This window comes from Etheostoma cragini, chromosome 18, assembly GCF_013103735.1.
Source record: "Etheostoma cragini isolate CJK2018 chromosome 18, CSU_Ecrag_1.0, whole genome shotgun sequence".
NCBI classification, from domain to species: Eukaryota; Metazoa; Chordata; class Actinopteri; order Perciformes; family Percidae; genus Etheostoma; species Etheostoma cragini.
The window spans coordinates 4,955,198-4,981,631 of NC_048424.1; the positions used below are offsets into that span (position 1 = coordinate 4,955,198).

The 26,434-nt window shown below is 39.5% G+C and overlaps 2 protein-coding genes and 1 long non-coding RNA gene across 6 annotated transcripts in view; 1 reads left to right on the top strand and 2 right to left on the bottom strand.

Moving 5' to 3' along the window:
- reps1 (RALBP1 associated Eps domain containing 1) overlaps positions 1-14,629 on the top strand; it is a 26,524-nt gene extending 11,895 nt beyond the window's left edge. For 2 of the 3 annotated variants that reach the window (XM_034900375.1, XM_034900373.1), the window contains 9 exons: positions 1,257-1,344; positions 1,865-1,966; positions 2,468-2,528; positions 2,713-2,911; positions 3,047-3,241; positions 3,812-3,901; positions 4,696-4,853; positions 4,957-5,062; positions 5,154-8,195. In XM_034900375.1, coding sequence (XP_034756266.1) covers positions 1,257-1,344; positions 1,865-1,966; positions 2,468-2,528; positions 2,713-2,911; positions 3,047-3,241; positions 3,812-3,901; positions 4,696-4,853; positions 4,957-5,062; positions 5,154-5,222 — 1,068 coding nt within the window. In that variant the 3' untranslated portion in view covers positions 5,223-8,195. Of the gene's footprint in view, positions 1-1,256; positions 1,345-1,864; positions 1,967-2,467; positions 2,529-2,712; positions 2,912-3,046; positions 3,242-3,811; positions 3,902-4,695; positions 4,854-4,956; positions 5,063-5,153; positions 8,196-14,616 lie in introns of those variants that run through there. The other variant, XR_004660438.1, reaches the window with a different exon arrangement.
- Positions 3,753-24,915, bottom strand: LOC117961589. The gene is made up of 3 exons (XR_004660440.1): positions 24,741-24,915; positions 8,291-8,294; positions 3,753-3,764 (listed from the first exon to the last, which is right to left on the bottom strand). It is a non-coding gene; the product is annotated as an uncharacterized LOC117961589 (long non-coding RNA).
- On the bottom strand, positions 9,622-22,603 carry clu (clusterin). Of its 2 annotated transcripts, none has more exons than XM_034900379.1 (10): positions 22,484-22,603; positions 18,754-18,915; positions 17,745-17,893; positions 16,690-16,860; positions 15,162-15,332; positions 14,081-14,294; positions 12,737-12,877; positions 11,778-11,998; positions 10,844-11,037; positions 9,622-10,226 (listed from the first exon to the last, which is right to left on the bottom strand). In XM_034900379.1, exons 2-10 carry the CDS (start codon positions 18,866-18,868, stop codon positions 10,217-10,219), a joined length of 1,386 nt encoding a protein of 461 aa, XP_034756270.1. In that variant the 5' UTR covers positions 18,869-18,915; positions 22,484-22,603; the 3' UTR covers positions 9,622-10,216. The 2 variants fall into 2 exon arrangements, with proteins under 2 accessions (XP_034756270.1, XP_034756271.1); XM_034900380.1 differs by having other exon boundaries at positions 18,754-18,912; positions 22,480-22,572.
- Positions 24,916-26,434: the final 1,519 nt, after the last annotated feature.

Genomic DNA, 26,434 nt, shown 5'->3' on the forward strand with positions numbered 1-26,434 from the left:
GGCAGTTCTGAAGGCAAAAGGGGGTCCAACCCGTTACTAGCATGGGGTACCTAATAAAGTGGCCGGTGAGTGTACGTTACATTTACGTAACTAACATAGCATCTTTCCAGATATTCCCATTAGGTGTCTTCATCTCCAGACAGCATAAAACATGGCCGATACCAGCTGACATGAAAGAACAATTCATATCTGCCCAATTTAACTAAATTCCTAAAGACGTCTTTCCATCTTTCTCCCGTATGTGATTTAGATGGCTAAGGCGATTTGTTTGGTTTTTGGTGGGCGACCTCTTCTTCTTCTTTGCGTGTAGTTTATAGCGCCAAATGTTGATGAAACTACACTGAAGCCTCGTTAATTCAGTCCAAACCAGTTGCTGGAAGTTGACATAATTCACATTTCTTCAAAAGTTTGCTTCTAATTTGCTTGGCAATTAAATAGAAACCCGTCGTCTCTCTCTTTCTCTATCTCTGTGCATGATGTTCTTTCAAAGTGCGGTCTGCTGCATCAGCAGTGGCCAGTGTGTGTTGTGATTTGGCTGGCTCAGCTTGTATTGGACCTCAACTTTTTTCTACAGTTATATCCACCAATTGCTAGTGCATTTCCAGATTGTGACACATACATTTTTCCATTTATGGTCAAATATTGTAAGTATTTGTGTGGTGCTTTGTCATTTACTGTTGAGGTTTCCGGTTTTTTTTGCCCTTCAGGCAGAATTTCTTTTCCTTTCAGTAATAAATGGCTCACAAATTGCTCTGCACTAGTAATCTGGTAAAACATGCCGTATTGACCACACAATATGCCTTATTGCAAGAGTCAGTTTTTAATGAAATATCACAGGTAAACGTTTTACATAATTGGTGGGGCTGAAATATGTATTCAGATATTTTACTTCAGTTAAACTTTCTATGCTGCATTATAAAACACTCTTATGAGTCCTGCATTGAAAATGTCACTTGTACAAAGGTACATGTTATAAGCTAAATGTACTTAAAGTATCCTGGCTCCTGTGAATGTTATCATGTTTTATATGATGTCATTGGGTTATTATTACTGATGCATAAGTGAGCAGCACTTTATTGTTGAAGTGGAGATCATTCAAACTGTTAAGTACTTCAGTATATAACATATGACACATATACACACGCTGTTATGTATCAAACCAAGGTAATTGACAGATGGATCTCCTCCATCTCCTTGTCTCTTCCCTATCATGAATCTGTCTGTCTCACCTCCTGTCCCTTTAATCTGCCTTTCAGGACACAGCCATCGTGCACCCTGTTCCCATCCGGATGACACCCAGTAAGATCCACATGCAGGAGATGGAGCTGAAGAGAACTGGCAGCGGTGAGACAACCCCTGACTTTAAAGCTGACTTTCCATATCATTGTTTATAGTTGCATAAAAGAGTATGCTCGGTTTCTGTCATAAGTGTCCAGCAGCAAGCCTTTTTTAAACACAAGCTTTTTTATTTGTTTATAGACTTTTTATGAATCGAATTGTGAAGGGCTTGAAATACCTTAAGTGTGAGTTAAAGGGGCGCTATGCTCTTTTGGCCATTTCCTTGCTGTTTTCTCGCTTTTCGCTCGCTGGTTTCTTTATGGGCCCCCTTCAGCTTCGGGATAGATATTTGGGACATCGTATGTTTACTTTTGTCTGACTTTTGGCTCGGCCAATCTTCCGTTTCCTCTTTCCCTGTTCCTTTGACAATGCTTTCCTCGTTTTGTGGTTCACATGTTTCTTAAGCTGCTACTACAGATATTTTGGGATGAAAGTAGTAAGACTGTTTACCATTTTCCGTTTTTGCCGTCACCCTATAAAAGTGACTCCACACTTACGTCCTCCCTGTCATTTCTCAAACCTTTAGACCACAACCACCCGACCAGTCCGCTATTGGCTAAACCTCCCGAACTGTCTGAAGAAGCCCAATTACCTGCCTCCATGAAGTTTGTAGCCGCCAAGACTGTAGGTGAGTAAAGGAGTGGCTTCACCATTGCATTTCTAAAACACCTGCAAAATCACCATAGAGAATTCAAATTTAAAAAGGACGCAGTAGAATCATAGATATCGACTTTTTTTATTCCATACATTCTTACAAACATGGTACCTACATTACCCACAATGCAACTCGACCGCAGGCCATTCAGTCTGAGGTTCAGGTATGCTGGTTGCAGCTAATGTAGATTCAGGCAGTAATGAACAGTGGGTTACAGAGGTCTGGTAATCTCACTTCCTCACTCCATACTTCCTGACTTTTTTTCTTCATTTTTAAACTTTTTCAAGTTACCTTTGCTCATTTTTAAAGTCATAGAAATGATGCTGAAAATGTTTTTGTTTCACTGTGAGTTTCGATCCACCTATACATAAATTCTCCTGTTTCTATACTTTCTGTTGTGAACTGCACATTTTTGGCATTCAAGGTCAGTAGGTTGATCCAATGTTTATGGGCTGTTGTGTTTTTTCTGCCAAGGTGATGGTTACAGCAGTTCAGACTCCTTCACCTCAGACCAGGAGCCAATCACAAGACAACGGTCAGTGGCTTTCACTACTATGGACAAGCGCTGTGGACGTGTCTTTGCTTATCTGTTAATCTGTACACTCGACCATCTTTCCACCGTCTTAACATCTGCTCTGACAAATCGCATTGTAAATAGATCAAATAGAAAAATGTATGTCCGATCCCTAAGTCCCAAAAACCTGAATGCTTGTGCTCAGGTCTCAGTCGGGAACGTCTCCGGAGGCTCTGAAGGTGGTAGCCCCCCCTCCACCTCCCCCTCGCCCCCACCCCTCTCACTCTCGGTCCTCGTCTCTCGACATGAACCGCACCTTCGCTGCCGCTTCTGCTGCAGGACAACCCCCGTCCTCTACAATAGCTTACCCGCCCGCTGTGCCCCCTAGACCGCTACCCACACAGGTAAGATGGACGGAAAATCACGAGGTCTTCCTGCATCGCATCATCATCATCATCATCATAATCATCATTAATGTTGCATCAAGTCCAGACTTGACAATATGAAGGGCCTTCACCGTCACTTCTCCCTCTCTCCAGACGTCAGCACCACACACCGGGCATCGTGCGGAGGCAGAGGGTGCATCAGGAGGCGGAGCAGCACTCACCACCACCTCCCCCCAACAGATTCCCCAGCAGCCCAATTTCGCCGACTTCAGTCAGTTTCAGGCGTTCGCTGCATCTGAACAGCCCTCCAGCCTGCCAGAGGTCGACATTCACAGTGAGCCTGGACAGGTGGGTTGTTGCCTCGACTGTGTGACAGTTTACAAATAGTTTCAAGACTCTGCAAGCCAGATTAGTCCTGTGAGAAACACATCTGCTCTTTTATTGAACACGCCATTCTGTGTTAAATGTTGACAATGAGGCGTGATGCAAACATTGAGCTGTTAACTGTGAAATAAGTTATAACTGCGTATTTTAATTTTATATCTACCAAAACAATAGCACTTCAGCATTGTTCAAAGGGCTTCATCCCCAGTGGTCTAAGATATTTATATTTAGATCAAATTCCAGTGCATTTGGATCATAAAAAAGTAATTTTTAATGTAAAAATAAAAAAATGCTTGCCCTGCTTTTGGGGATCAATGTTCTTTTTGTCATGGTCAAAAAGGACATCTGTTGTGCATCAAATAGTACATTTTCACAAAGACAAATGTGGTGTACTTTACAGTTTTGTAATCATGCTTAAATATGAATCTCACTAATTTTACTCGCAAGAGACACCATTCTATAGTTGATACCCAAAGGTTTTCATCGTCTGGTGTTCTGTTCAGAGGTCAGAGTTTGACCTGTCCGGTTTTACAGGTGGAGAAGTCCTCAGAGGGAGCTGGCCCTTTAAGAACAGTCAAGAGTGACGGCCAAGTCGACGAGAGAGTCTCAGCTACTATCAACTCTGTAAGTCAAGACCTGAGAAAATGAGTGTCATACATGAACCGTATGAATGGTCAAATACTTCCAACGATTCACTAAATAGCTTAAGAATATTTTGTCTTGAGTAATTATTTTTGAATACATTGTGAAAATACTAACATTTGTAATAATGTGACAAAGCAGCAATGCATGTCTCTTTGATAAACAATCCAAGGCACACATTAGTTAGTACTAATTAGTACTAGAGACCAGTTTTGTTAGGAAATGTGATTCTCTGAGCTCTTACTGACCTATAAGACCCACAAACCTCCCTGGCTATCTTCAGACACCCAAGGTCAGTTTAGTCACCTATTATCTGGGATAGAACTTGGATAGACTTCCTCCCTCCAGACACTTGAAGTCTCACTCCCTTTCATATTTTCAGGTAGAGTTTTAATGAGCTTTGAGAGAGTGCAGCTGTTTGGAATATGGTTACCATGGGAAGGGGAGGGGGGATTTCAATGTACAGTATAAGGTAGAACTGAAGAAGTTGCTCTTCAGTTGATCTGCTGTAGCCTATTTGCAGTGTATCGGCTCCTTGCAAGTAAAATCCATGTTAAACGACTCCAGTGAACTCTCTGTCGTCATTTGGTAATAATTTCCAATCATGCAATGAGCCCTTCACACAATAAAATAAACACAGTGCACCCAGAATATCCAAAACACATGTGATAATTTCTAACTTTTTATTTATTTACATAAGTGTATCGGTTTTCTTAATGCCACCGATTGAATCCATGTTTTTGTTGACTCTTCTCTCGGTTTTGTCTTCCCATCAGGCCAAAGGTTCTGTGTCTGGTCCACTAGGGCCTCCTCCAAAACCTGTGCGCCGAAGGTTGAAATCTGAAGACGAGCTACGACCGGAGGACGAGCAACACGGTCCACAGAAATTAAACGTCATAGCAGCTGTCCTGGCAACTCAGCCGTCCATCCCCAGGTAGCAACGTTGGTTGGTTAGCGAGACTTTGGAAGATCCTGTTAAGTTTTAAAAAGACATTTTTTATTACCCTTGAGTAAAAAGTGTGTATTTGTGTTTTCAGGTCAGTAGGAAAGGACAAAAAGGCGATACAAGCTTCAATTAGAAGAAACAAAGAGACAAACACAGTGTTGGCGCGACTTAACAGTGAACTGCAGCAACAACTGAAGGTACGTTGGATTACAGTGTTTTCTTTCCAACTCCTGTCTCCACAGAAAAAACAACAAAAAGAAAGATCACACATGGGTTGTTTTATTCCAGGACCTTCTTGAAGAGAGGATATCCCTGGAAGTCCAGCTGGAGCAGCTCAGACCTTTCTCTCATCTTTAACCAACGTGAAGAGGAGAACTCAGCTGTAGTCCATCTGAAGCAGAGCTGTGGCCCTTGGTGTGACTCTCCCTCCACCCCTCCCTCCCTCCTCCTCCCACCATCTCGGCTTTCCCTGGAGCCCCCGACCTGTTGCAGGGTGCTCCGTTAATACTCTTACGCTCAACTAACACTTGTATTAATCATATACCGGAAGAACATGAGAGCAAAGTCTTACCAAGAGGAGGAGGCGACAGGAGCATTGGGGGGGGATTTTACAAACTGGCACTTTTCAAATTTCTCTAAAGAGAGGTGAGCGCGAGGACAACAGCAGACTGAGAAACGGTTAGGAGTGACAGACCAGACGCTCCACCTGTGGGGGCCGTCTGAAGACAAACTGCTGGTGTCTGAATACTCTCTGAATGAGTGAAGAAGGAAGGCGGAGTGTGTTTGTTGTGTGTGTGTGTGACCGTTTGTGTATTTGTGTTTCTGTTTAGTGACTTGAAGCTAGCAACAATATGTCTATTCTGTCTTTGGGTGCTGTGCCGCACAAAACTCCTAAATTAAAAGAAGCAGTTTAGTACTTTTTGGGAGAATGCGCTTCTTCAAGTTTCTTTTTTTAGAGTTGAATCTGAAGATCCATATCAATCTCATGTGTGAGTACAGAGATGGAGGCTGCGATTATGTTAGCTTAGCATAAATACTGGTAGCAGGGGGAAACCGCTATCCTGGCTTTGTCCAAAGTTCAAAACTACACCTACCATCACCTCTAAAATCAACATGTTAATATGTTGTCTGTTGTTTGTTAAGTCTGTACAAAAACAGAGCAGTAAAAACAACAATTTGCTATTTGGGGGATAGTTAAATGCTGAAACTGCTGGAAATGAAGCAAAGCGTGTATTTCTAAAGTAGTTTAACTATTCCTTGGGCTTCTCACTTATCGGTGTACCTACTTTTCTACGGCTGATAATACCTAATCCAAGCTGGGCAATAATTGTGGAAAACACGACTCGAAAAGCATTTCTGCTTTAAATATCATCAAAGACCGGCGCTCTCATGACCATTTGCCTCCCAAATGTCAAAATTTTCAAATAATCTGGTAAAAAATAAGTCACAGAGACATGCTGCAACACATATTAGAGGCTTTGGAAACATGAACTTCTACCAGGAATCTACCAGTAAGAAAGAAATGTCACATAGTTGTTGTTTTGTTTTTTTGCTGGAGTTTGGTGTGGTCAGTCTCTCCATAAAACATACTGGGCTACTTCTGGACGGGATTTTTAGTTTGTTTCTGTGAGGCCTTTAATGGCCAAAATATTTTGGTGAAGGCTTTTTTTCTTTTTTACTCATCCTGTGAAACCTCTCTCTCTCTCTCTCTCTCTCTCTCTCTCTCTCTCGTGTCTTACTGCCCCTTGAAGTCTACGTATGTGTGTTGATGGCATGATGCGGTGAATGAATGTCTTTGAGGTTTGATGTGACTAAATGGTTTAACTTTATGCCAAATGACTGAACCATCTCTCTGCTCTTTCACCTTGACCTGGGCTTTGTTTTTGAAAAAAAGAAAAGGAAAAAAAAAGAACTCTTTTCCCTTTCTTCACGTTTCTGTTGATTCATTTCCAAACATAGCTGTGCGTCAACATTCTTTTTAAACATGTTATTCTTGGTTGCTGTCGTCATCTCCCCGTCTTTTACCTTCACCTGGATGGGAAACCATTTAGCCAAAACAGACATTTACTTGAAGGGGTTTGAAGATAATACCAGCTGCTCGACTGCAGGAGGCAGCAATTACTGTATGAAGAATTGTTCTGCTGATCAGTGAGAAGATTCGCTGTGACTTTCTGATCAGCAAAAACAAATGCACAAATCCAAACTGATGGTGAAGATATGAGTTTAAGATATTCAGCTGTTTTCCAATCGGACAGTCTGCACTATGCAAGTACGGGTGATACATCCTCACACACCACCTCTACTTAGCTGTTTGTACTTGGTCATTGGTTTGTACTATGATAGTAGCAACTGTGTGAACAGTATAATCTGGTTTTTGTATCTTAGATCTTCCAGAACAACAGCTACTGTATGCTTGTCACACACGCGCGCACACACACACACACTCACACACACCACCCCACCCTAAATCTGCAAGATGTGACCCTTGCTGGGTGTAGATGAAGCTCATCAGGACAACAGATGGAGACCAGTCAACAGAATGGAAGACCTGGATGACCTAACTGCACTTTGAACTTAACCTCCCTACCCTTCTTTCTTTTTATATTTTTTTTGTTACATCCTTCTGCTTTCTTTTAATGTTTGCATTTTTTTGTCTTTCACATGTATTTAAAAAACAAAAACAAAAAAAGATGCTTTAAGAAGAAAAAAAGAAATAATGAACCACTTAAGTTTTTATTTCTTCAGTACATCCTTGGAAACTAAGAGGTTGTTGTGCCAGTACCCTTAAATATCCCGTCTTGTTTGGTTAGATATTTTTTATTTTTATAAATGTTTTTGTCCCTGGAACTTCCTGTGTGTTCTCTTAAAGCCTTACCCCCCTCCCCCCCCACTGGCGTTTCCAGTGTGTGTGTGTGTGAGAGTGAGAGAGTTAGTGTGTGTGAGAGTGTGATGTCTCCAGACCTAGAACTAATACCATTGAAAACCTTCATGTGGGATTGATTTTATGCTTGCTAGCACAATAGCTCCCCATTCATCCGCGAACCCTAAAGGCAATCCAGGCAGGCAGAAGCAATCACAAAGTCTTTGGTGGGATTTTGAATGCTATTTGAACCAAGATCTGTGTTGTATATTGTACATGATACACACTTTTGGACTTGTGTAAATTTGCATTAATTGCTGACTAACAGCGAAAGAATATTATATTTAATTCCTTATCTCTTGGCTGTGGGATCCTAGATGTGTAACTGCATGGATGTACTGTATCTCTGCAGAGTCAACTAGCAGCTGTGTGATTTTTACACAAAAATAAAAACGGGACAATATTTTAAACGCTGCTCTCCTTTACTGACTTCTTTGTTTCTTCAAGGCCCGTAAAACGTGTTTTTTCAAAACACTTCTTTTTATGGGCAGTGAGATATATGAACAGAACTCAGTGCCATAGTTGGAACAATTTTGGGTTGTAGTAGTTGTAGCCTATGTTATTTCCTCATAAGCGTCCTGATGAAGCAGATTAGCTGAGTTTCTGACTCTGAAACCTTCGATGTTTTTGCTTTTTACTAACTTAAACTGTCTTGCTTATTTGGTCAAGGATAATATGTGTTTGTAGAAATACTGAAAGATAGAAGGAACAGCCAGACAACACTTGTTAGTGTAATAAAAAATCTAAAGCTAATTCTATTTTTTCACAGCAATATCTTAGACAAGGGACGAATTTAGTACCACAGTGACAACAGTCGTTTTTTATCAAAGCGGACATTTTTCACTAACATTAATGACAGCTGTGTTCAAGTTAAGGCTCACTGGAAAATGCTTACCGGCACACTGAGCCATCAATGTTGGAAGTTGCACCTGTGCCTTTCCTACTATGACGAGTCAAAATGTCTGCTGTAAAAAAACAATGAAGATGCCAGGAAAGTGGCAAGAACTCAGATGCTGCAACTCTTTGACTAAAAGTAGTCTATTTTTTCATCAGGTTGTACAGAAATCTCAAGCGTAACCAAAGCAAACTTCGGAGCATAATTTGGAGCTCCATCACACAAAGGTGAGACTATTTCGGTGTAGAGGTTTCAGTTTTTGACCTTTTAAACCATGTTTTTGCTTTTTCATTATGGAGTTCTGTGTGTGGGCTAAAAAGTCAATGAAATACTTTTTATAGAACATCTAAAACGCACAATAAAGTGCAAAAAGTCAAGAGATTAGAATCCTTTACAAGCCAATCAAAAATGTGTCAGAAGCTGATGTTTCCACTTCTACTGCAATACATCAACTTAAGTATTTTAAACTTTAGTATATATACTAAAGTATTTCTAATTTTGATAAATATCTTTTATCGTTGAGATATCAAGAACCCTTTTTAATAGTCCAAAATCTCCATTTCGGTAGTTTCATATACACAGTCCCTGGCCACCATTTTGTAGCATACTGTAGGTGTATTTTATTTCCATAAATGAGAAAAGCTTTGTTTGACAAAGGTGTTAATGCCTCTTAAATGCTGAAAGGTGCTCTAAGCCATGTTGGGTGACGTTACTTCTTGTTGACATTCAACAGTATTTTTCAAACAAAACTGAGTAGATCGCACCCTCCCCCCAACACACACACACACACACACACACTCTCCCCCCACCCCAAAATCCTTGTATGTGACAAAAATGTTGTTTTCTAAAAAAATGTGTGACCTCACTTAGAGCACCTTTCTAAATCAACTAACAAAATAATCCCAAATACAGAACACTGTCAATAACACAAAGACACTGAATGGGTTTGAGCAGGTTTTATTGGATCTGTATGCATTGCTTCATTGTTACTGGTGTACAGATGTGCTCAAAGCAAACCTTAACATACTCAACTCTTATTTTCAAATTTTAATCTCTCCAAATCGGGTTTAACTACTGCAAACCAACCAACTCATAACAGACTTTTCCACAAATCTTTGCAACAAACTAAATGTCTATTTCATTGAACTGTGGTGGAGGAAATATCAGTTGAACCTTTATGTGTTAGAAAGTCTAAATGCGGAGAATAAACACTCGTAGGAGCCAGTTATATTTTGGCTTTTAACAGAAACTTAAGCAGAAGTTCTATGTTGTTGTTTTTTTACAAAAGCCCAGATCACATGTGATACAAGACCTGTTATCTATATCTACTGAATATCTTCTTACAGCAGGACAAAGAGCTCTAATGTAACATAATGTAATATAAATAGCTGAGGTTAAACTGCATCATATGCAAAAGCAGGACTAGGAGGATTTACAACAGAATCAGTGTGTTGGCTTCAGGTTTGTTTCCCCAGGGTGGGATGTGAGAAATGCAGAACATTCACTTGTCAGCAGACGGCGCAGGTTGGGACCTTATTAAACCACACTAGAAAAACAAAGAGAAAGAGATCAGAGATTGTCAGTGATTCTTTTATATCCCATTGTCCTGAGAAAATTACTTTTCATTCCCTACGATCTATTTGGTGTTTCCCCACAATCTAAAGTCATTTAAATGCAAGAAAGAAAGAAAAACAGGAAAACATACAAATGCAGCTATAGTGCGTAGTTTCTGTCTCCCCAATGAGAAATTCTAATGACAAAAAACTCTTGGCGCGTCTACATGATACAAGCCACACACAGCCCCCCCCCCACACACACCCTTCACACAGTCGCTAGTAGCCAAGGAGGACACAGAAGATTAAAAAAAAAAAGAAACATGAATGACTCTTCAGATGGGGTAATTATCTTCAATTATCTGCAGGAAAGTTATTGGACGCCACAATTTTAGCTTTGTAGCAACTCATTTGGCAATGGCTTGAATGTAACGGACGTTTATTAAAGCTTCAAAAAAAATAGTTTGACCTTTTTGAAAAAAAAAAAAATACATACTTGATCATTAACATGGGTGTATGGTAAATTACAGACGTGCAGACGTACAATAAACTTGCATGCTAAAACTATTCTTAAAAAAAAAAAATGTGGTTGGATGTGCTTGACACTCACACGCTGGTTTCCTTGTAGTGGTCCAAAGCCTTCTGGGCCACCACCTCAGAGAACTTGGGGTCGGTCCAGGGGATGTCGCCCGGCACGCTAAAGTTGATGGGTGGATTATTGAAGAGCTGCACAGACACGTTTGTATCTCCAGGCTGCTTTATCTCCCCCTCACTGGGCTTCTCTTCATCCTCCCTGCTCTTCACCTGCAGCACAGGGACAATGTACATCTTAACAGCTGAAACATATCTGCATTTCCTATACTGGTCCACTGTGCATATGCAGATAAATGCATGCAATGCATTTACTGCTTCAATGTTGGTAATTTGGCTCTTTTCACTTTAGTTGAGTTGTTGCTTTAAATGGTACAAAAAAAGTAGAATCCAACATGCAATGGTGGTCGCCAAGGTAAAAGTAAGATTTCATTGTCTTTTAAAAGAGGAAATTGTCATGAATTAAAGGTGTTGCTGCAAAGAAAACAGGCGTGTCGCAAATAGACACTTAGGCTTGCAATCATCTGAAATAACCACTTAGGCCCTTGAGTGAGTTTGCAGGAAAAATTGTTTAAATGGCTTTCCTACAGCAACATGGGCAAACTCTCAATATTCCCGCCGCATTTTGATTACACGGCCAAGACATCGTGGCGGCGTACATGAGCTTAATGAGACACAAAAAAAAACCTTTTCTGTAGCAGCTTGCTAGAAATTTATGGAAGATGATTAGGACCACATGTAAAAACATCTATTTGAAGTCAGAATTATTTTTCAAACATAAAAAAAAACAACCTCCAAAATTCAAATACATTGTTTTTATATGTTACCCTAGTCCTCTTCCATTGAAATTCATGATTAAGAAAAACTCCCTCAATAACTAAAAAACTAACATAAAGTAAAAAAAAGATGTCCAAAGTGATGATTATAATGACCCCTCCTCCAGGTCTACGTACCATCTGAACCTGGAAGTTGTAGTCCTTGGTGGTGTTGGCCAGAGACGACACCCAGCCAAACTCTCTGTTGAGCAGGTCCAGGATGGAGGAGGTGTTCAACATCGTCTCCTCGAACGTCTTCAGGAGGCTGTTGTACTGTTGAGTGAAGCGCTCGGCCATGGCCAGCGCCTCTTCCAGCTCCTGCTTCAGCGGGCCATCCAGAGGTCTCTTCCCGGAGCAGTCTGTGAAGGCAACATTACCACGGAGCTCGAGTTAGGTTAGAAAAATCACTTTAATTGGAAATTAATCAGAGAAGCATGGCAATATGTAAGGGAAAAAGAAAACCTTTGGAGGTTTTACAAGCTGGAGGGGGGTAGAGACTGATACCCTCCTGACTGAATATTGTTAGTTTTTTCATTGAGGGGACACAGAGATTTCAGGCTACAGTGTTTATACCAGCTTTATGAAGCATCCCTCTCAATGTGAAATCAGTATAAACCTCATTTTATTTCCCAAATGTCCCAATATCTCAAATGTAGACAATAATATCCTTAACACAAAGGAATAGATCACATAATTAAATCACACTCATTCAAGCGCTTCCGGTTTCCGACATTATCACGAATCCTAGTAGTGTTGCTTTAATGAAAAATAGAATGAAAAAAAATCTCGGGATCGTCATTAAGGTCCTCACCTCCGGTTTCCTGCATGAATGCACACAGCTGGGAATAATTTCACCCACTTAACCTTTTGAACCGTTACGATTAGTTGTTTTCTGACATCTTACATAATACATTTAATTTTAAAAAGGATGTTATTCATATTTGATTCCCCCTCAGTATAACTTGTCACTTGTTTCTTCTTGCAGCCTTACACATCTTTCACAGTCTGTACCATCCTCATCTCTATTTTCATACCTATCTTGTACTGATACCATTGGTCACAAAAAAAAACAACATTTCACCAGAGCGTCATCTTACCAATATGCTGGATCTCTTTGCATTTCTGACACTCTTCGCGGAACTTGAGGCAGCCGGCTGAGTTGCGGCGAATCTCTCTGCAGGTCATCCTGCCGTCGCCAAACGGTTTGGTGATGACCACGTCCTCGTTCACACTGCCGTCTGTGATCAGACACAAGCATACAGTTTGGGAAATTTTTCTTTTTTTTCTTTTTTCAATTCACAACAGTGCACATTCTAACTTTACATGTATGGTTTTATATTATCTTTAATAAACTGGGCAGGAACACTGACTTTAATAATGATAATATATTTTATTTGGGGGACACTTTTCCAGACACACAAGGACATCTTACATGTTTAAAAGGGCACACATAAAGAAAATACAATAGAATACATTTAGCTTCATAGATATACATTTAACAAAATAGACTGAGAATCTGACTGAATTTTGTGTTAGGAAATGTCAGAAAAGCAGTAAAAAGAAAAGTGTCAGGAAGGTTTCTAAGGCGATGCAGTACTCTGAATACTTAAAGATTAAAAGCTTTCTTTAAAAAGGTAGGTCTTTGAAAAAAAGAAAAAAAATATTAATTGACTGTCTGCCCGGCGAATGTGGGAGGGGAGGGCATTCCAGACCCATGGTGGAGAGGCGGAATGTGGGGGGTAACAAGGAGGCCAGTCAAGGAAGAGAGGGGGGAATAAAAGGGACATATCCTGGTAGGAGGGTCAGAAACGTAGCTGGCTGTGAGATTATGGAGGGCTTTGTAGGTGATGGAGGGGCTTAAATTCAATATGGAAGTGCACAGGGAGCCGGAGTCGAATGATAAGGATGAACGTGATGTGTTCGGATGATCTGCTACCTGGGAGCAGTTCTGAACAAGTTGGAGTCTGTTTGTAGACTTAGATGGGATAAATAGGACAGATTTTGGCAGAAGGTAAAATGAAGTAATATTTTTACCAATTTATCTACAATTTTGGAAACTGGTAGTTTCTGACTCTTTTAAGCTCTTTCATATTTATTTGAAAACTCACCTACTACAGCGCTAAATGTGAGACATCTTTTATAGCTGATACAGCAAATACTATTAACAGACATTATCCTAACCTGACCTCATCTTTTTAGCAGCAGTGTTTGCAGGGGATTTTTAGTTTTCTGTATCTAAATAGCTCTGGTCTTTTTTTTCGTTTAAGTCTAATTCATGTACAAGAAAATGTAAAACTTTACCTAAAACTATCTTTTAGACTGAAATGTGTAGTTTTATATGATGAACAGTCAAAAGACAAATAAACTACCTGCAAACCGTACGACAGCTTTCAAATTACTATTGTAAGTGTGATTTAAGTGGAATATGTCAGAAAATGTACCGTCATCGGGAGGTGCATCTGAGTCGATGTTCATCATGGAGCCCATGGAGCTGAAGATGTTCCTGCTCATGTCCCTCATGGGGGAGAACAAATCCTGGAAGCCGTGGAACGGGTTGTGGAAGAGAGAGTGAACGCTTCTGCTCTGGCGAGTGTAAGGCCCCAGGAAGTTAGGAAAGAAGAAGACTGGAGGGTTGTAGAGCACATGATCAGCCACCTGAGACACACCGACAACACACAGGGAGACGGCCTGTTAAAAACTGAGTGCTCTGCAGTGAGTGTGCTGCTGTGTCTGTTTCACTAATGTTGACAGTGTCAACATATACCATATTGAATTGAACCCCCTCCTCCTCACCTTCAAGATCCATAATTAAGTATCACCTTTTGTACTTTTATCTAAATAGCGTTTACATGACCTTTACTTGTAACAGTATTTCTACACTGTGGTATTGCTACTTTTTACTTAATTCAAATATTCAATTCAATTTTACTGTCATTGACACAATGTGCAGGCACATACTGCATGTAACGAAATATAGGTAATTGTATTTCAACATCACACACACACACACACACACACAGTAGAGTAAAAAAAGACAAACATAAACATAAAAACGTGCCAGTGGCACTGTAAACATGGCAGAGAATCAATGTTTAATGTACAGGAACAGGAGGAGGGGGCAGGCGGGAGGGATCTGGGTGAGATTTTGATGGGTAAATATCTAAGTAATTTTACCACCACTATTTCTAATAACCTGCATTACACACTGAAGTTAGATTATTTAGTCTTTAAAAAGATTCTAAAGCTTTAATTATCAGATGTTTTTTTTATGACTTGTTAATTCTGTCTGAATTTACATTTCTTTAACTCTTGTTAGGTTGTCTCTATTTAGGGTAAAAGAGACCCTCAATGGGATGTTTTGATTTAATCTACCCAAAAATTAGATTGTGATGCCTGCTTTCTCAGTGTACTGTATTCCCCTAATGTTGAAGTTAGTTTAGATTATTGCTCAAATACGCACACAAGCAAATAAGTTTATCTGTGTCCAGTGTTTACCTCTGTGGTCTAACGGGTCAACCCTACCTTCATGCTGTCTGTAAATATGGTGTCCACACCGTCGGCCATCTCTGAGTACTTTTCCTCCAGGTTCCTGAACTCTTTGCTCTGCCGCTGCCCCTCTTGCTGCAGGACGTCTATTTTCTCCCCGTTGATCCAGATGGAGAAGGGAGACGTTCTGTTGAGCACCTCTTCCAGCTGCAGGTGAAAGGGCAACTTTTGATTTTGAATCTCAGATATTTGTACTTTCTAGCTGACTTATCAGCAGATGGAAAAAAGAGAGAGACCGGATGGGTACGAGTGTTGTAGAAGTACAGACTTTTACTGTTTACATGGCACTGCAATTCCAAAGTATTTCCTATGTTATGCTTGTCAAGAGAAGACACTGAAACTTGTGTCTAAAGATACTAGTAATTTATAATAATCAACATTTACATATTGGTACACACCTACGTGCTCAAAGAAAAATTGCCTTAGAGTCTCTTTAGTTTAAGGCAGGGGTCTTCAACGTTTTCCAGGCCAAGGACCCCCAAACTGATGGCGAGATGGACCGGGGACCCCCTAATTATATATATTGTATAAAAACTCTATTGTTATATCAAACTGGTCCTATAGTGCCATGTGTAAATGTACCTTGTTATTGTGCATTCAATACTAAGATACTCAAATAATACACAGGTTCATATATTCATGTTTTTATTTTAAACATGTGCGAGGCACAGTGAGTAGGGTATATTCTTAATATATGTAGCCTAAGTAATGTCTATTACATATGGAGTAATGTAACGAAAGTAATTTCGCCCTGGGATTATTAAAGTATTTCTGATTCTGATTCTGATTCCTCGTTGATGGGACAGGTGTTGTGAATGAAACGGTGCCCAGCTTGAAAGAGCTCCTGTGTGTCGCTGAATGTGTGCATTGTTGACTGAAAGACATCTTCTGCCTCCATTTATCTGTTAACTACAGTGTGTTGAATTCATGTTAATGTGTATTTAAAGACATTTCAATTAGTGGAAAAAAGTGCAGGGGGGGGGGAGGAATATAAAAAAAAGTCTATTCAACCAAAACTTTCGCGACCCCCATGCAGTTCCTCCGCGGACCCCCTAGGGGTCGCGGACCCCCTGTTGAAGACCCCTGGTTTAAGGGGTTCCTATAAATACCCAGCAGTATTGATTGATTCTCAAAGCCATATGTATCAATTGCATTTTAGTTATTCCTTTAGGCCGGTGCTATTATGTTCTGACCCGGAAAACTAATTGGTATGCAAATTATTTCCTTCCTTCAGTCATTAGGTCACTGAACACAAACTATTAATCTGATCTATGCTCTTGTTGTCACTGGCATGTTAATGTGGATGCTGATTGTTGTCCTTACTCTTGTACTTATTTATTACATGGATGGGATAGACTGTACAAATGACATTTTCTGAATCTGAAACTGCATTATATCCATTGTAAAAGATGGCATTGACCAGCTAATATCTGTATTATAATCAAAGCCTGGTCTATATAATCTAGTATGAGTACATATATGTGTAAACATGCGATGGTCTGACCTGGCGTCCCACCAGTCCAGATCCACTGCTGCAGGTTCGGGAGTAGTATTTAACGCAGGTGGTCTTCAGGCAGGGCTTACACTCCTCCCACACAGCCGTCATGGTCTCGTTACAAACCCCCTCTTCCTGCTCCAGCTTGGTCTCCTTCTCCTTAGCCACGCGCAACGCTTCCTGTCCCGAAACAGAAACAAAGACTTCAAGAGGCAAGCTTTTATTTTGGTGAGGTTCTTAAGACTTAGTGGTTATTTACAGTTATTATCATTGAATTAAGTTTTCTAGGGGTCTGTATAGGCAGTCTGAACCATATTTACCTCAGATATCTTTACACAGCCTAAAGAGCTTGTCTTTTTTAGTTTGCCGTGGGAACGTGTGTAACTGTTGCTTCACAGGAAAATGTTATCGGAAGCAAAGCCTTGGATTCAGCCTTGATTCCCAGCAGACGAGGCGAGTGTTTAAAAAAACACCTGCGATAGGTGAGCGTAGGGAATGTTTGTTGTATAAGTGCCAGCTGAACTTCAGCATCTTTGAGCCGAGCGAGCTCAGTGGTCCATCTGCAACTGTTTTACCTAATACTGCAAAAAAGCTCCGAAAGACAACTTACTCCCACAGTGCCACCACAGGTCAAATATCAGTAAGTTTGATATTATGTAGGTTAGAATAAAATGACTGTACGATAATTAGGTACAGTATGTTTAGCTTTTATTTGTTTGAGTGAAAGAAACTTCTGTCTGTCTTGTTCTATTTTGTCTAGAAAGTGTGTACTGTACTCAAAAAATAAAAGACATAACATTTCTTCCAGTCGCATTGCTGTAATTTCCCATTTTGGGATCAATATCTATCTATCTGTCTGTCTATCTATAAATGTACACTATATATGACTGGATGTAGCACTTTGCTGTGATTTTAATTTCACTCTGCTTTGTCAAAAAAGCACATTAATTCTTCTACAATCAGCTCTATCAGGACAAAATAAGCCTATTTCTTTTCCTGTTGATCATTACTGTATCTATGTATGCCAATTGCTATTTGGCATCAGTGCTGATAAATGTTTCTACCTCTTTCTGCTCCTTTGTTTTCTCCAGGGCATCCAGAAACTTCTGGTGTTCCTCTGAAGATTTCTGCATCACGCTCTTCATCTCCTTCACTCCATTTACGGCGTTTTCGATCTGTTTATCCAGATAATTTCCTCCCTGGAGTGAGATCTCTGCCAAAAAAATTAAAATAACATCACCAACTATTAATTTACTGCAGATATTCCTGTAACAGACTCTTGCATTTCTGCCCTCTTTGACCAAAAGGATAATGTAAGTAAATTGAACAAATATGTGTGTCAAATATTTTTGTTTAGTGTTTTTTATTTTGGTTTAACTTGATTCATATGTAATATTATTTGTAAGAAAAGGCCCTTTTACTTTTTTCTGCGCCCTATGATACTGCCACATCCCCTGATTTCCATTGCAGGCATTTTTATTCACATGACAGGAATAACATTTATATTGCACTTTAGGGTATTCATCTTTCATTTGGTAAACGCTGTGGTCAGGTTAGCTCAGTTGGTAGAGCAGGCGCACATGAAGAGGTTTACTCCTCTATTCCAAGGCCGCAGGTTTGATCCGGAACTGCTGCATGTCATGCCCCTTCTCTCTCCCCTTTCATGTTTTCCTCTGTCCTGAGGAAATAAAGGCCTAAAAATGCCCAAAGATTATCTACAAAATGACATGCGGACTTTTGCTGCATGTCATTTCCCCTTTCGGGTCTTCATATGTCCTATGAAAGGACCCAATTTCAAATATATTGTTTTCTTTATTCCATATTTTGTTTACTTCTCATTTGATATCTAGTCATTAACTAGCCTACTGTAACTTTAGTTTGTAGTTATTCAGGCTTTTAGATATTTTTCTCTGAGACTAAAGACTTTGGACAATCCAGAGACTTCACTTTGTACACTTTTTACTGAGAAATAAAACAAAAATATAACAAAAGACAAATACTTAAACCCAGAAAAATATTGATTGTAAATTTGGTTGAACTTAAGTTTTCTGATGCAGGTGCGGAGACACTCACGGTTAAGATCTTCTTTTGATGGAAGACGGATACAGTTGGCTGAGGCCAGAAGAAGAGCCACCACAGCCAGAAACTTGGACCCCTTCTTCTTCATCATCATCATCATCATTAACATCCTCTCTGACTCTCACAGGGCCAGCAGGCAATGATGGAAAAAAACTACTGAAAAACATCCAACATGAATGAACAGATTCAGCTTAAACTCCTGTTGTGATGTTGATGTGCCCCTCCATCTCCTCTAGAGGGCGGCACAAGCTGTAAAGAAACGAGAGACCTACGCAGTAGAAAATAACCATCATTGCTCAGCAGTTTTCCACCCTTACACCTAACACCTACAAAACTAACAGCTCTGATCATCACTTGTGAATAATTCAAAGGGATGTGTGCTGTATGATCATTTTCATCGTCTCTTGTTTCATTCACTAAAAAACCATCAGCAAGGACATATCACCAAACTGACCTCGGACCAGTGTTTCCTGTGACTTTGACCAACTGTGCATTATATAAAGAGAACAGCGGGCCCTTTCTCTGTTTACCCTCTTTGCTCTACTGGCGTGTGCTTGGTCAGCTGCCCATATATTCAACAGAGCTTCAACTGTAGCTATTTTTTTTATTTTTATTTTTTTATTTCCGTTCACACACACACACACAAGAAGTAGACAGAGAGAGAAAGTCTTCAGACAGATAGACCGGTCTTCTTTTCTCTTTCTGCAGCTTTTCCCAGGCAGTACAGGCCTACGTCTCCGTCTCTGCGTGTCGACACTGTCGATTATTTCTGCAGCCGGATATAATCCTCCCTTTTCCTCTAAAAACGCAGCACGGCAATGTCATCCTGCACCAATCCATACGGCCTTCTTTTAAGCAGTCAGATTGTTCATTGTCTATTAAAGCTTTGAGATTGAACAAAAAACGTAAACTTGGAAAACATCCACATATGTTTGCCCATATAGTGTTGAGTTAGGCGTAGCTCAATATATTGTTCAAGCTGAGAAGGCTGTTGACCCATATGATAAAAGGTTATTAGTGTAATGTCTAATCTGTATGTTTATGAAATGTTAAATATAAAAAAAATTCCTAAAGACATAATATATCTCATGTCACTTTGTTTTTCAGAGTCATTCCCTGCTCAGTGATGTTTTTGCTCACCCATCGTCTCCTGTTCCTATGGAAACAAGCAAAATACAGTATGCACAACATGTCCATTCAACACAAAAGATGCGTAACTTTAACATGTATTTGTTACTTGATGTATTAACATACAAGTTCCTGACTTTGTTTCATCTTATTCGACACTATCTGACAGTATCACGCATAACTATATTCAGTTTCGTCCTCATCAAACTTTACATTGAAGTTCTATGATGTTTCCAACATAAATACTCCATGTTTTTATAGCTGCACCATCAAATATAATCAAAATACTCTGGATTGATTTTTGCATCAATGCATCATTCAATCATAAATTATTATAATTTAAGCCTAAAATATTCTGCATCTTTGGAAATGTCTGGATGTCAGATAAATATAGTAGCAACTGTTATAAGTATTATGAGGAAAATTAATTCAATTTAATGACGGGCATAACTTCTTTGAATCTCTGTCCTGTTAATCTGCAGTAAAAAACCCAAACCAAAAGGACTGGATTTCCATCTGGGGGCTAAAAATAAACGTCCCACTTTCTCCTCTTTAAAAGCTCATGAGCTCCTGTGTTTAACACGTACTGTGCGGCAAACTGCATGTGCTTGCACAAGGAGGTCGTTATTCATGTGACAATAAGCCTCTGGCTGTAATTACATCATAGCTGTTACTGGAAGGTTTGCAAACCTGGGGGCGGACTCTGACTAGTAAGAACGTTTTATGAGAAAAAAAAAAACAGAATGAGTTAGACTTGAGGTGCAGAGGGAAAAAAGAATGAGCAATATAATAAAAAAAAAGAAAAAACAGACATAAACAAAGACAGAGACAGTTAAACAATAAGAGAAAGGCTGACAGAGAGAAAGTTAAATGGAGAGAAAGATCAATTATTTGCTGTGCAGCAGCTGCAAGGATCCTGTTAAACAACTGAAAGAATGCCAACAAACCTACCATCCAGATGTTGCCTGCAGTGCCTTTCTAGAAAGTTCGGTTTCAGCTTCATAAAGTCATGCTGTCCATATCAAAAAACACATTACTGTTCTGAATCTTATTAATATTGTATTTCTATATTATATGTTATGCTATATTATTATCTTCCATTTCTATTACGTATACATTTTATAGCTTTGTATAAGTGTGTATATTGCACATAATGCAATTATTATATAGCCTTCAAATCCAGACCCAAATCCAAAAGATTAAGGGTCTGGCATCGAGTAATGAAAGTAGCTCATCTCGAGGGGCGGTACCAAGCGTGTATTTCAAAATCTCACAGCACGTAATTGGACAATACTACAACGGGGTGACGTATACAGAGCCCCATACGCTTAGCTACCAGTGGAGCTAACTGGTAGATTAGACTGTTGTCATCTGTTTAGCTCGGCTCTGGCCCCGCCTACATCAGATACACCGATGTGATTGGTGCAGCTCGGCTACAAGTGCATAGTTAATGAGCAGCATTACTCGATGCCAGAGGAACTCGCTGAGCAAATTCAAATGGTGCTCTTGCGAGAACTCCGGATTTCCAGGTTACATATTACGTACATATGGAAAGCTGAAATGTTTTGTGGATTAATTGCTTAAAATTTATTGGGAAGGATTTTGATAATTAATTTATCATCTTTTAGCAAAAATCTCAAATCTCAATCTCAAAACATCACTGGCTCAAGCTGTTCTGGTTCCAGATGTTAACATTGTGTTTTCCTGATTGTTTCATGATAATTCTTTATCTGTTTTTGTACCTATCACTTCATAGTTGTGGTGGTGTGACTTATGAATTCAGTACAGTTTTATTCTATCTTATCTTATCTCATTCTCTCTCTTTTAGAAGCTCAGACTTTCCGAATTCTAGAATGAGGAACAAAAACTTTAATCTAATCTAGATCATCTCAGCACCATTTACAAAAAAAAAATGGGACAATGGCACGTGTGGCCTTATTTTGGCCTAATTTTAAGTGTTTGGGGATTTCTGCACCAAAAGACTTATTTGTCATGTGCTTATGGAGAAAGTAGAGTCAGTTTAAACTAGAAAACGTACAAACACATTAGAACTGTCAAAATTGCAAATAGCTATAGTACAGTAGCCTATATTTGGATTAGAATATTACACGTGAATGCTGTTTCACTGCCAAAATGTTCTTTTAAAACCCTGTTAAAATTCCTTCACTCATTTGCCCACAGTTCACAATCAATATGGCATGTTTATATAACAGTTAGTATTGGTGCTGGGTGTGCCTAGCCTAAAGTGAATTAAAGTGAACAAGCCACAATGTGATGTCATCTGTCCTAATCCAGTTGTTTTGATCCAAAGATGAAGGTCACACCCATGAGTAAGCGAAACAAACAGCAGTCACCCTGTCGTCAGCATAAAGAAAACAACTGAAGGGACCAGATTTTTTAAATTATAATAAAAACATATAGCCGAATTAATGTTAAAAATCTCGACATTTCATGAGATAAACCTGGAAAATGCATTGCATTCTATTCTATTCTGAATTATCTAAAAAACATCATCACACCTTTCCTTTGAGGAGACTAGTTTCCTCTGCATCACCAAGCTGCAGACTCTCAAAAACTAAAAGCTCCGGTGACTCACCTCTGTTTGTTTCCTGAGACTCCAGACCGTCTGAAGCTGCTCAGTCTCTCTGCTGCTCGTATTTATACCAGCGGATAACGGGGACGGTGCAGACATGTGGTTCATGCTGCCCGCTGCCGCAGTCAAACCACAGCAATAAAAGACGACTTCCTGTAGTACCCTTCAAAATAAATCGCTATTACGAACGTCTCTTCCAAGGTTTGGAAAGAAATTGCCATACAGGTAGATAGTAGATAGATAGTAGGTAAGTATAGTAGGTTATAAAATACTTTAAGATAATTATCTTAAAGTATCTTATCTTATTTTATCATAGCTAGTGTTAGCAGCAAAAACTACGGTTTTAGTGCAACTGAGTAACTTTGAAATTAGTTTTATTTTTCAGATTAATGCATTTCAGAAAGAAAAGAAATCACAGTTACTGCTGTTATTTTTTTTAAATAAATATTATAGTTTTTAATATATTTTTATATTATAGCTTTAAAATATTTTTTTAATTATTGTCAAGTTACCTGAGACTGGTGACAAGACTAAGGCAATAATAAAGATGATTGGCTGTTGCCTCACTGCAATTTGATTGGCTGTTTGCCAAGTACTGTTGTCGGATCGTAGTAGGCAGACGTTCTTTTAAAGAAACTGTGGATTATCTTTTATCGTACACATTTTAAAGTCTGCCTTTTATAGAAAAACTTTCAATTAAACACTAAGTGCACTGGATATTGTTCTAAACCAAACTGCTGGTAACAAATAATCACATTTAACGTGTAGTGGTTCTCCGGCTCAAAATGGCTAACTCACTGCTGGCTTGTCAGGGAATTTTTGTTTTGTTTTTTTTTACTTAATTTGATTTATTATATAGAAAAAAAGATTTTCCGGATCCCAAGCACTTTTCTAAGAGGATTACCAAACATGAAAGCAGCAGTAGGACAATGGTAAAGTTGGACAAACCTAGCAGGCATTACCCGAACTGACAGCAGGAGGCTGTGCAAACTGAGGAGAACAGGTATGTGCGCAGTTATCACCTGTGGTAAACTGTTTGGAAATCTGTGTAATATTCTGGTTTTGCATTTGTCCAAAGTAGATGTTAAACCCACAATTTTTTCAATCTGAATGCTAATGTACAGCTAGGCTTAGAGGCGGCAGCATTGTGGCTATTGGTTAGCACTTCTGCCTCACAGCTAGAAGGTTCTGGATTTCAGGTCGTTCCGGGCCTTTCTGTGTGGAGCCTCCACGTGTTTGCGTGGGTTCGGTGGCTCCGGTTTCTTCCCACCATAAAGACATGCATGCTAGGTAGGATTACAGTTGAAAATTAGCCAAATGGCTAACACTGGCGCATTTACAGAAATGTTGATTAATGTGCATTGTCCTAATACATTATATTCCAGGTGACGTTACTGTTATATCTTGGCCGTAGATGTTTCACTATTGCTACAAAATATAACATATAGGCTATAATGGATATATTTGGGCTTTTATTTTTGGTTTTCCTGTTGTCTCGTGCAACTCTGCCTGACTTGACCGTGATGAGCCTGAGGACTTTTCCAGAAGTTTTGTAATGTATTGGCAGCAGCGCTTAGCGCTGCAGAGCAGAGAGACAACTTGTTGGACCGCAACCTAACATTTAAAAACTTAACTTTCACGGGACATAATTTTAATTAGTTAGTAATAGCAGGTAAATAAAGGTTTTGAGAAGCTCCAATTTCACTTCACTTATTTCACAGCCGGAATGTTGTGGCAGCAAAAGCACATGATTAATATCATCAACAAAGGTTCTACTAACAAAAATGCAATGCAACCATCGTTGATGTTATTAAATCATTACACCTGTGCTTTTCCTGTGTGACTTATAAACGAAGACTGTGTCATAAGAACACACACACACACACACACACACACACACACACACACACACACACACACACACACACACACACACACACACACATAAACTAATAAATGAAAATAACGTGACCATTTCAGGAACTGGCATGAGACCAGGTTGTATAGTTATTACAAAGTTTACTCCAAGACAGAAAAGTTCTCAAAGTTTCCGTTAAAGGTCCCATATTGTAAAAAGTGAGATTTCCTTGTCTTTTTAATATAAAACAAGTTGAGGTGCTATATAATAACTGTGAAAGTATCAAAATGCTAAATCCACAGATAAATGCACACAGCCTGTATTTAGAAACTGTGCCTTTAAACGAGCGTCTGTACCGTTGTGATGTCACAATTATACAGTATAGGTAGAAAGTGCAGCTACAGTGCCGCTACAGTCATTCCCTGGCTGCAATGACAGTGCAGAGGCTCTGAGAGCACAAATGCAGAAGACTCGGAAATGCTGACCAATCAGAACAGACTGGGATGGGGCTTGAAGAGACAGGCGCTAAAACGGTGCGTTTCAGACAGGGCGAATACAGTTATATTCAGACAGACAGTATGAGAAAAACAATGTTTTTTGCTTTTTTTACATTAAAGCAAGCATTCTAATAGAAAACCCAAATACAAGTATTAACCTGAAATTGAGCATGACAAGGGACCTTTATTCAAAACTAAGGTTAATTGTTATCTTCTGAGTCTTTTAGAGCATGTTTTGAGGGATCGATCTGGCTGTCTTGTTCCTCAGTACAAAAGCCAAATCTAACACTAGGTGGCAGGAGCTCCATTCTTATACAGTAAAATCTCTTCCATAGAGATCCCACTACTGTGTTAGGCTACAGAATTGTACTTTGTATTTTGAACTGTTTACTGATATTTATTTTGCTACACAGTACTTGTAAACATTTTCTGGAGATAATTAAGTCCAAAAATAATGTAAATATTTTACTGCTGTTAACATTTCAGTGTTGTTCATGCACCACAACGAGTCCGTTTGAGGCTGTTAAAAGCATCTCACTGGATCCAAATAAATCAACAATGGTCACTAGAACTAATGTGTACAGATAATGAGGATTGAGAAAATACTGGACTTATAATTATGAGTGAGACACTGTAAAAAGCCCTCTATATTTGGTCCAATATGGCCCCTATGTGTGAAATTCTAACCAGCCGTGACACAGCACGATCTCTCATTTAACAGCGGCTCGGCTGTTGGCTCAACAGCAGCTTTAGTTGATTCAATTTATCAAACAAAGTTTCTATAGAAATGTGACAGTATTTAAATTACAGTAATCATGTAGTGAAGAGGCTTTTCCTCTTTTTCCGCTCTTGCTGTCTCCATTTCCAGACACTTATTTGCTTTAAGACACACCCTGAGTGGACCTTCAATAAACCAAGATGGATGTTGTCACATGAGAGCAAATTGCTGTTAGACAGCAGTGCAGAAGATAGGATTCTTGGACCATCTTGCGATGTTTATCCTTTCACCCTGATTTACTGCCACACTCAACTCTCACACACACACACTTACAGCGTGGACATTCCTGAAAGATGCTCGTCATCCCATACATGCAGAACTATATGAAAATAACTAGCTATAGCTTTTTAACAGACACATTAAGGGACTTAGTATTGTCTTTACTCTGTCTTTTACTCTTCCGGTATTTAACTGGGTCAGAACTAAAGACTTCACACAAAAGGTGCCAAAAACCCACAGTATATTTGAGTCAAAGTCTTAAATCTCTACACGTTTACAGCTCTGGCTGCAGCACTACCACAATTGTGATAAGAAGGCAACAAACCATGGGCTACTACTTCCTTTGTTTCTGTAGTTAACAATCAGCAATTTCTGTAAGCTAGAGTTTAACATCACACAGGCCAACAGTGAACGTGGGGAGCTAAAATTGGCTGGCCCCCAGGTTTGTGTTGATCAGTGTTGGCAGTTTACCAGCCACGGATCCAGTGTGACTAAACTAATTATCTGTTACGTGACCCTTTGCAAACCTGTGTTTTGCTCCACTTTATCTGTGTGTGTGTGTGTGTGTGTGTGTGTGTGTGTGTGTGTGTGTGTGTGTCATG